The 9,088-nt window shown below is 34.2% G+C and overlaps 2 protein-coding genes across 3 annotated transcripts in view; one reads left to right on the top strand and one right to left on the bottom strand.

The window, feature by feature from the left end:
* The window catches only part of LOC125873849 (transmembrane emp24 domain-containing protein p24delta3-like), a 4,458-nt gene extending 932 nt beyond the window's left edge, over nt 1-3,526 (top strand). The window contains exons 2-5 of one of the 2 annotated variants that reach the window (XM_049554704.1): nt 1,397-1,612; nt 2,977-3,053; nt 3,150-3,313; nt 3,435-3,526. In XM_049554704.1, coding sequence (XP_049410661.1) covers nt 1,397-1,612; nt 2,977-3,053; nt 3,150-3,294 — 438 coding nt within the window. In that variant the 3' untranslated portion in view covers nt 3,295-3,313; nt 3,435-3,526. Of the gene's footprint in view, nt 1-1,396; nt 1,613-2,976; nt 3,054-3,149 lie in introns of both variants that reach the window. The other variant, XM_049554700.1, reaches the window with a different exon arrangement.
* Nucleotides 3,527-5,455: 1,929 nt separating this feature from the next.
* On the bottom strand, nt 5,456-8,419 carry LOC125873802 (F-box protein At1g10780). Its single transcript, XM_049554655.1, has 4 exons — nt 8,317-8,419; nt 6,433-7,169; nt 6,072-6,352; nt 5,456-5,975 (listed from the first exon to the last, which is right to left on the bottom strand). Exons 2-4 carry the CDS (start codon nt 7,163-7,165, stop codon nt 5,739-5,741), a joined length of 1,251 nt encoding a protein of 416 aa, XP_049410612.1. The 5' UTR covers nt 7,166-7,169; nt 8,317-8,419; the 3' UTR covers nt 5,456-5,738.
* Between the last annotated feature and the right edge of the window lie 669 nt (nt 8,420-9,088).

Below are 9,088 nucleotides of genomic sequence, written 5' to 3'. Positions count from 1 at the left end.
CCCCCCCCCCCCCACACACACACACACACACACACCAGTTTTTTGCAACATTTCCTTAAGCAGGCTCTGTCTGCAGCCTCCTTGTTTAACCTGCTTGAGCTTGCTGTGTGGTTGGATACAAGTATGGAAAAGTTAGCATAAGTGACATCTAATTAGTTGTTGAGAGTGAACTGTATAAACTCGTCTCAACTTGACCATGTAATATTTGATACAGTTACAATTTGAATCTTGTTACATTTAACATATACCTATCTATAAAGTAGACTATTAGAAATTAGAAAATACTAAAATATCCCAACTCTCCATAATGTACAGAAAGCTCTTTAAATCCGCTACATTAATCATTTTAGGTGAAACTCACAGCAAATAAAATTGTGCATGCTTATTGATAGGAGTGTGATAAGTTAGTATATAGTGTGATGATTTTACTTATTTGATGCTGATTTGTTCTTTGTTCCTTCAAAAGAATTTAAAAAAGTTATCATCTTTATTGATACAAATACAGTACTCTCCTTTTTCTAGTTCATAGAATAGGGATCCTGCTTATACTTTATACTCAACTGCTTGTCAAAGTTGAGCCTCTTAAGTTATCTGTTGACAAGGGTGCAGATTTTCAAAGCCATACTGTAGGCAGATTAAGTCTTCAGGCTTTTGGCAAAAGATAAAAGAAAACCACTACGTAAATCTTCTTTTCTTGTCACCTTGTGTCACGTTCATGCAGGTATTTTTATTGGGTTACCGTTTAGTACGAGGAGCGGTAAGGAGGTATATTTGCATGGAGAAAGTGGAGGAAAATGTATGTGTAAGTTAGCATTATGGGAGAGATTCCTTGCCAAGCCTGCAAATATTTCAATAGTCACACCTTAAACTACCCTGCTCTCCCATAACTAAGTAAATAGATGGTTGTATTCAAATAATTTTTGTCCCAACATTGTCTTTGCTTGCATAGAACAGATTAAACGCTTAGGATTATAGTATTCTTAGTTGAGTTGTTTATGTTTCTCTACTGCTGCACCTTCTTGTTTATTGTACTACTAAAGTCTAGACAGCTCCAATGATTCAAAGCATCAACTCATAAGCTGGGTAGTGTATTATGTTTGTATATCCCTGATTGCTCGATTAATCGATAACAAATATTAAATCTCATGGGCTTGTGCCCTGAATGACTCTGTCTCTCTCACACACACACATTAGGAGGTGTTTTAAACTTAAAGTGGTATTGCGAGTGTTTTCTCGAGATTCAAGTTTCTTTACTTTGTTTTACTGAAATAGTTTATTGTCCTTTTGTTGGCTAGAACATCTGTACAAATTTTACGGGAAATGTTGTATCTGATTTATCATATTTCATCATTTCTGCTATTGTAGTGAATCTTATAGCATGTTATTACTTGTGCAGGTCACCTCACCATTTGGGAACACCCTTCATCACAATGAGAACACGACACATGGTCAGTTTGCCTTCACAACAACTGAGGCTGGCAACTATCTAGCTTGTTTTTGGGTTGAAGATGGTCATAATCCAGGAGGTAAGAGCTTAAATGTTGGCCTTGACTGGAAAACCGGAATTGCTGCCAAGGATTGGGAATCAGTTGCCAGAAAGGAGAAGATAGAGGTGGGGCCTTATTTTGTTGTCCTTTCAGATTTTGATCTTCGTTCGTAACATAATTGTCTGAAACCAAAGCGTGCTAGTTTGAAGAAAGTACGGACCCTCAAGGGACAAAAGGGGACTAAAAGCTATAAATTTGAAGCATGTTTCACTAACGAGTCAATAAGGCCATAGTTTAATGATGGTATAAATGAATCTAGAGTTCTTTAATGAGGGAAGTCAATGTCATCGATGTCATTTGGATTTAAAATCATGGAGAGCTATGGAGAGAGCGTCAATTAGTAAAATTTCTTATTGTCCACAGTTTGAAGAAAAAAAAGTATTGGCCTATTCTATATGGCATCTATATTTTGGGACATCATAATTGTTTGACACAATTTCATTTAATATCATGTCATACAAATTTAAAGAACGTAAACTCCATTTAACTATTTAAATTTGAACTGTTTTATGTGATATTTCTCAGTCAAACAAACATTCTGTTTAAATTTAATATTTTCTCCATTATTACTATTTACTAATTTAGTACATAAGTCACAGATTCATAAATATTGTGTCCAATCATATATTGTCATATGAAATTGGACAGAGGGAGTACGAGGATGATTCTTACTTTGAGTAAGATAGTCAATAGGGAATAAGTAACCTGATTTATACCCTCACAGTCAATTTAACTGCCAAGAGAAATTATGTTGCTTGTTTGTTTGTTTATCCTTTCCTTGGTGTGGTCCTTTCTGGACCATGCATAAAGCGGGAGCTTTGTTTACTGAACTGCCCTCTATGTGCGTTTGAACACTTTGCCTTAGTTGGTAGAAGACCCTTTGTTTATGAATCATTTATGCATGGTGGTCCTGAGCATATAAGGTTAATTCATGACTTTATGCTGAGGTTTGAGTTCATTAATTCCTTTGTGTGTCTTTGCTTATTGTTTCTGGAGTTGGTAAGTGGTTGGACACATGAATGTTCTCCTTCTTGTGAGGCTGGAGGGGTGGCCCCATGGACTTTGTGACCTAGGATGTTCAAGGAGTTAACTATCAAGCTTTAGCATTAATTATGATTTGATTATGAAAGCTAGAATTGTCACCTTCTAAATCATTCAGGAAAAAGGCTTTGTGGAAGCTTCATTCCGTGATGGAAGTTGAACTCAATGATTCATCCAAGATCAGGACAATTTAGTTTAGCAATTGAAAATTCTGACAAAAGCTTGTATTGTAACTTGTTTAAGCTTCAGTTATGTAGTTGTTATCTCCTTCTGTACAATTGATACATCGGTAAAGGATCATACTTTGGCTTTTCTTTTCCTGATAAGTAGGTTAATAGATCTTTTCTGGAAGCTGTAGAAATTTTACTCAAATTTCTGCCTCTAGTAGGGTATTGAACTTGAGCTGAGAAAGCTTGAGGGAGCTGTGGAGGCTATTCATGAAAATTTGATATACTTAAAGACCAGGTACTTTTTAAAATATGTTTATAAATGCAATGCTTTTGGTTTACTTACTTGCTCTTGTTCTTTCACCTTTATACCATCTTCTTTATGTCCTTCCAGGGAAGCAGAGATGCGGGCGGTTAGTGAAATAACTAATACGCGGGTGGCTAGCTTTAGTCTTGCATCCTTGGGAGTCTGTGTCCTGGCAGCGGTTTTACAAATTTTGTATCTGAAGCGATATTTCCAAAAGAAGAAGCTAATTTAGACTTTCTTTAGTTGAAGTTACATTCTAGATGGCAGATAAAATCTTAGGACTAGCATCATTTGGCACTTTTTATGTGATTTTAGTGGATCTAGCTTTTACTGTATCAGATATTGAAGGCAAAGGTTTCATGCCTTAGATTTGTTCTTCACTTGATCATTTCAGTGGACATTGTTGTTGACTTGTTGTACATTCTCTGAAGCAGTCTTGCTTATTTAAGCAGCAGAATTCTCTCGACTTTTGATTACAGGTTCATCTGAATTCATAATTTTCAATACAAAGTGTGTGTATGTCTATATTAATTATGTGTGAGTAAAAATTTACTAAAATCCAACAACAAATGTATTATTCTTGAATCCATAATTTTAATGTTAAATCCGTTAATTTTAAATTTTGGATTTGCTTCTTTGACTAAGAGCTCATTCTTGATATATTTCTTAGTTGTCATGATAATTCCCTTAGTTATGAAATTGCTTCGATAACAGCTAGTATAGCTATTGGTAGGGGTGAACATGGTACAGTGGTATGTTAGCATATTGTTCGACTTTGATTTACATATATCCATATAATAGAAATATATGATTTTTCCTTTTCAAGAGATGTCTCATTTATGTCATACTAACACCTTATAGGTGCAGAAATATTCAAAAAATAAATAAAAATACAAGCAATTTCATCGTTAATCATTTGCACAAAAAAAAACATTTCAATCAAGATAAAATAGTTGAAATTCAAACCTTTAAATAATATATTTGCTGGCCATATAAATTATTTATGCTATCGATATATATTATAACTATGATACATTAATTTAACTTAATATATATTGATAGTGTAAAGAATTTATATAATGGGTACATTATCTGCTTTTTATGTAATAACCAATTCTACTTATATAACTATCTTATCTAGTTCAAAGAGGATTTGTAAAGTATTTCGTGTTTGGGTTAACAAATTTGTTAATATTTTTATTAATTTAAGTGTTCTTAATCAAGTACATTACAGACTCATTACTCATACATACATTTTTATTCCTATATTATATTATCATAAAAAAAACACTCCACATATTTTTCCCATAGTTAAGGAGGTAGTAATTATTGAAATATGATAGTCAGACATTGTATTAGTAACAAAATTTGACATCACACGTGATAATAATCTTCGATGATTTTGTCATTAAGATTGATTGAAGCTAAACATCTCAATAACATAATAGAATTTATCATTTTGCTTTCCAAAAATGAATTTTATCAATAGAGAAATGCTTGTAGGACAATTTTAAAACATAAAAAACCATGTCATTGGCAAAGGTAAGAACGAGTGAGCGAAGCCCTCAATTAAGTGGCTTTCCTCTACTATAAGCGAAGCCCTCAATTGGATACCGGAGACCCATAATGTTTCCAATAATAAGCATCAAGCCATGACTAGTTCCATAAATCTCACTGCATTAACCATAGTAAACTCCTTCTCGTTGTACTATGGACATTACACTGACCATAGTAAACCACTGAACTCTTTTTCTTTGTACTGACAATATAGAAGCTTTTGCAATGATACAAAAATTGAAAATTAAGCATCTCAATTTCCAAAAAAAGCAAGCATTTCGGGTGTGTTTGGTATGAAGGAAAATGTTTTCCTAGAAAATGTTTTCTTGGAAAANTCAGACATTGTATTAGTAACAAAATTTGACATCACACGTGATAATAATCTTCGATGATTTTGTCATTAAGATTGATTGAAGCTAAACATCTCAATAACATAATAGAATTTATCATTTTGCTTTCCAAAAATGAATTTTATCAATAGAGAAATGCTTGTAGGACAATTTTAAAACATAAAAAACCATGTCATTGGCAAAGGTAAGAACGAGTGAGCGAAGCCCTCAATTAAGTGGCTTTCCTCTACTGTAAGCGAAGCCCTCAATTGGATACCGGAGACCCATAATGTTTCATAGGAACAGCTTTTCCAATAATAAGATGACAAGTTCCACAAATCTCACTGCATTAACCATAGTAAACTCCTTCTCGTTGTACTATGGATATTACACTGACCATAGTAAACTACTGAACTCTTTTTCTTTGTACTGACAATATAGAAGCTTTTGCAATGATATAGCAAAAATTGAAAATTAAGCATCTCAATTTCCAAAAAAAGCAAGGATTTCATCTAAAACCAAAGAAATTCATATATGATTTCCTCAAAGCCTCTAAGCTGGCTTAAAATTTAAAACACCTGAGCTCCAAGTCTGGCTATAAAAATTCAGAAGGTACAAAAATCAAAGTACAAATGTCTAGGAACTGAGAAGGAAATGGTCCAAGTATGTTCCTATAAAAATCAAAGAGAACAAGGAAATATCCAATCATTATTCAATTGAAACAATGGGTGTGCTGCCCTTCCGAGGACCCTGCTAATGCGGGATGCCTTGTGCACTGGGCTACTCTTTTTTATTCAATTGAAACAATCCTGCGATGACTGTGAGTGAATTTGCAAATATCCTCAAAAAAATCATCTGTACTGCTATGGCTGCTCTTCATCTGAAGAATTCTTATTCTCATCTTCCTCAGTTTCTTTCCACAGTTGATTAGAGACTCTAGAGTACTCATCTTTTGTTCAGCATTCAGTGGCGACCTCACGGTGACTACAACCTCCTCAAGGAAAGGGATCGTAAATCTGGAGTCCACCTGCAAACATCCAAGATTTCAAATGTCATGAACTAGCTAAACAAACATTAAGTGCACCATGAGGAACCATTGAGCAAGGAGAAACTAAAGACTCACATTTCTCAAACTGTTTCTCTGGCAAAGAGCAGCAAACATGGCACCATGGATTTCAAATTTTGTTAGCTTGGGATGACTGTTAAAGAAATCAACAATATCAATCTCAGGAAATGGCTGAAGAGCATCAAAATCCCCGGTGAATTCCACCTTCATGAGGAGATGCTTGACTTCACTTGCCAATTGAAGCATATAGTGTATAGCACTCCAACACCATTGAACTCCTCTCATCTCCAATGACTCAAGTGCCACAAGCTTTCCAAAATCAAGCGCACCAACCCGTCCTACAATAAAAGTTGGTTGATTGCGATACTGTTTGAAAGTAGAGCACTAAAATAGTATTTAAAAATGGAATTTTCAGTACCTGCAGTATTAGAAATGATGAGGTCTCTGAGAAATTGAGTCACAGGGACTCTGATCCCACTAAAGCCTTGCACTTCCAAATGTTGAAGCTTTGGAGAATTGACAGTAAGGGAGCATTTACCTAAGCCATTGAAATCAAGTTTGCATTTCTCCAGATGAGGAAGCTCAATAAAGACATCTGTCAGTCCTTCACAACCAAGGAGCAACAGGTTACTCAAATTGGGGCAAGCCATTAATGCAGCATGGAGGTTAGAGTCATCTGTTACTGCACCAACTATTTCAAGATTTCTAAGCTTATGGAAAGTGTGCCATTTTGGGCCACGAGTCATATTCACACCCCAAAGTTTCAATGACTCCAAATTCGTTGCTGCTCCGATACTGTCCAACTTCCTGGAGCAAGAATTCATATCAACAAGGTTGTCATCCATCTTTAGTTCAAGCTTCCGCAGAGAATGTCCTGCCAATGAAAGCCATGACGCTAGGCCAGAACCACTAAAAGGACAGTATACAACAAGTTCTTCCAATTTATTAATTGATGAAACCATGTGCCCAATAATGTCATCAGGAGAGAACCTCTTAACATCATCAAAAATGTTACGAGTGAAGACAAGCTTGTTGAGATAAGGAATTGACTCCTTCCATCTCTTTGATACACAAGATGCAGAAGCCACATCTTTTGCATTGGTTACATAGACTAAGATGCACGGGACAATGGCATCTGGCAAAAAGTCCATTTTTCTGGGTAGAGATATCAAACAGGTTATGGTCAGTTACAAATCATAACAAAAGAAAAAAAGCAACATCAAAATTTTAAGCACCTCATCTGTTTAAAAAATTAATAATCTTGAACATCAAAAACAAATATTATCATTATTATCCAACTGTCAAATTAAATCATGAGGCTAACTCGCACTCCAAAAGCTAGCGGAAAAGAAAAGATTCCTCAAGTCTTATAAGGAAGCTAGGGTTCTCAACCTTCGCTAGATGTGGGATTCATTCAATTCATCCCACTCAAAAAAAAGTATATATGGTAAAAAGTTGTCATTTTTAGTAATCCGTAATGAGTAAGCCAGAACAAAGATCTACAGACTACACGGATTAACTGAAATGGCATATGATAAAACGAATCCATGATTATATGGAGAAATGACCACACTGGAACACAAATACAACATTAGCCAATATACACATCTTAATTATCAAAGAATTAGATGAAACTTCATTAACATAACATATACATCTATAGATTCAAACTTTGGCAAGAAAAAAAGTTCAGAATTTTAACTAACCAATGCAAACATTTGTCTTTTTCAGCCTTAGATGCAGATTTAATATAAACATATATATCTCATCTATAAATTAAAACAGAAATGAACCTACATCAACTGCCCAAAACTTAAATCTACTAACGCCAGCTGGGGGTTAGGGTAGCACACAAATCAGGAGCAGAAATTAACGATTGACCCATGTAAAGAAAAACTTTGATAAGGAACAATTAACATGAAGTTCATCAGATTAACAAACACCAAAAACGAAATGTAGGTTCATGAAACAAAAAAGATTAAATCTGTGAACAACCACATTACCAATCTAAATCGATTAACTATAGAATCAGTTAAACAGAAGCTTACGATGAAGGATTCAGTCAAGTTTTCGGCTTTCAGCAACAAAGAAGATGCTCAGATTTAAGCTTATTCAGAGCAGAAATTAAAGAAAACCCATGTAAATAAATCCATCGATAGCAAACAATTAACATGAATTTCATCAGATTAAAAAACACCAACAACGAAATGTATGTTCATGAAACAAAAAAGATTAAATCTTTAAACAACCACATTGACAAACCCAATCGATAAACCATAGAATCAAGAAAAGAGAAGCTTACGATGAAGAATTCAGCCGAGCTTTATCCCTTCCCCAATGAAGAAGATGCTCAGATTCGAGCTTATTCTAGAGAGAGAAAGAGATATAGAGAGAGAAAGGGGAGTGAGAAAATGGTGAGGGCGCGGGTATATATTGAGCGCTGTGGAGCTGTTTTCAAAATTCAAAAAAGTTTGTGTTATTTTCATGCATGCAAAAATGACCCGCTTCGTTTTTGAATTTTTGGACCGTTTGTGAGCCTTTTTTTTAATGAAAATTATTCAAATAGCGCCTTAACAACACACGTTAACTTCTTTTTTTAATTTTACCCTAAGTCCTAAATTTTATACCATGTGTGAATATGGTTCCCTTTATTTCAGAAATATTTGTCTTTTTCTCCAAAATATTTTCCAATTTGAAATTTGAAAATTAAAGAGAAAAATTTGAAAATTAAATTATGTCATACGTAGGAGTATTGTTCGTCCATGTTTTTTATTCAGATTTATTTTTATTCTAGAGAAAAAATAATAGTGAATTCGATTTTTTGAGTCTTATGCTAATACGTGCATGAATATTTGAATTGATTTCACTAGTTTGAGTCGTTTGTGTAGAGTGTTATTCATCACATGTTTTATTCGGATTCATTTTATATTGATGAAAAAAAATACTGTACATTTTAGGGTAAATTAAGTTTTTAAGTGTTTTACGTTTATACGTGCATGAATATAATTGGATTGATATCACCAGTTTGAGTCGTGTGGTCATGTGGATCATTTATTTATATTCTTAAATAAACG

This window comes from Solanum stenotomum, chromosome 1 (genome assembly GCF_019186545.1).
Source record: "Solanum stenotomum isolate F172 chromosome 1, ASM1918654v1, whole genome shotgun sequence".
NCBI classification, from domain to species: Eukaryota; Viridiplantae; Streptophyta; class Magnoliopsida; order Solanales; family Solanaceae; genus Solanum; species Solanum stenotomum.
The sequence above is the reverse complement of the archived record's forward strand: the minus strand, read 5'-3'. Positions and strand labels throughout refer to the sequence as shown.

Bases quoted from the DNA above. Each gene is read 5' to 3' on its own strand.
- LOC125873802 (XM_049554655.1), bottom strand. From the start codon at position 7,165: ATGGACTTTTTGCCAGATGCCATTGTCCCGTGCATCTTAGTCTATGTA. The intron at 6,353-6,432 runs GTACTGAAAATT...CTTTTATTGTAG, and splicing joins CATCATTTCTAATACTGCAG to GACGGGTTGGTGCGCTTGAT. The intron at 5,976-6,071 runs GTGAGTCTTTAG...GGATGTTTGCAG, and splicing joins AGAGAAACAGTTTGAGAAAT to GTGGACTCCAGATTTACGAT.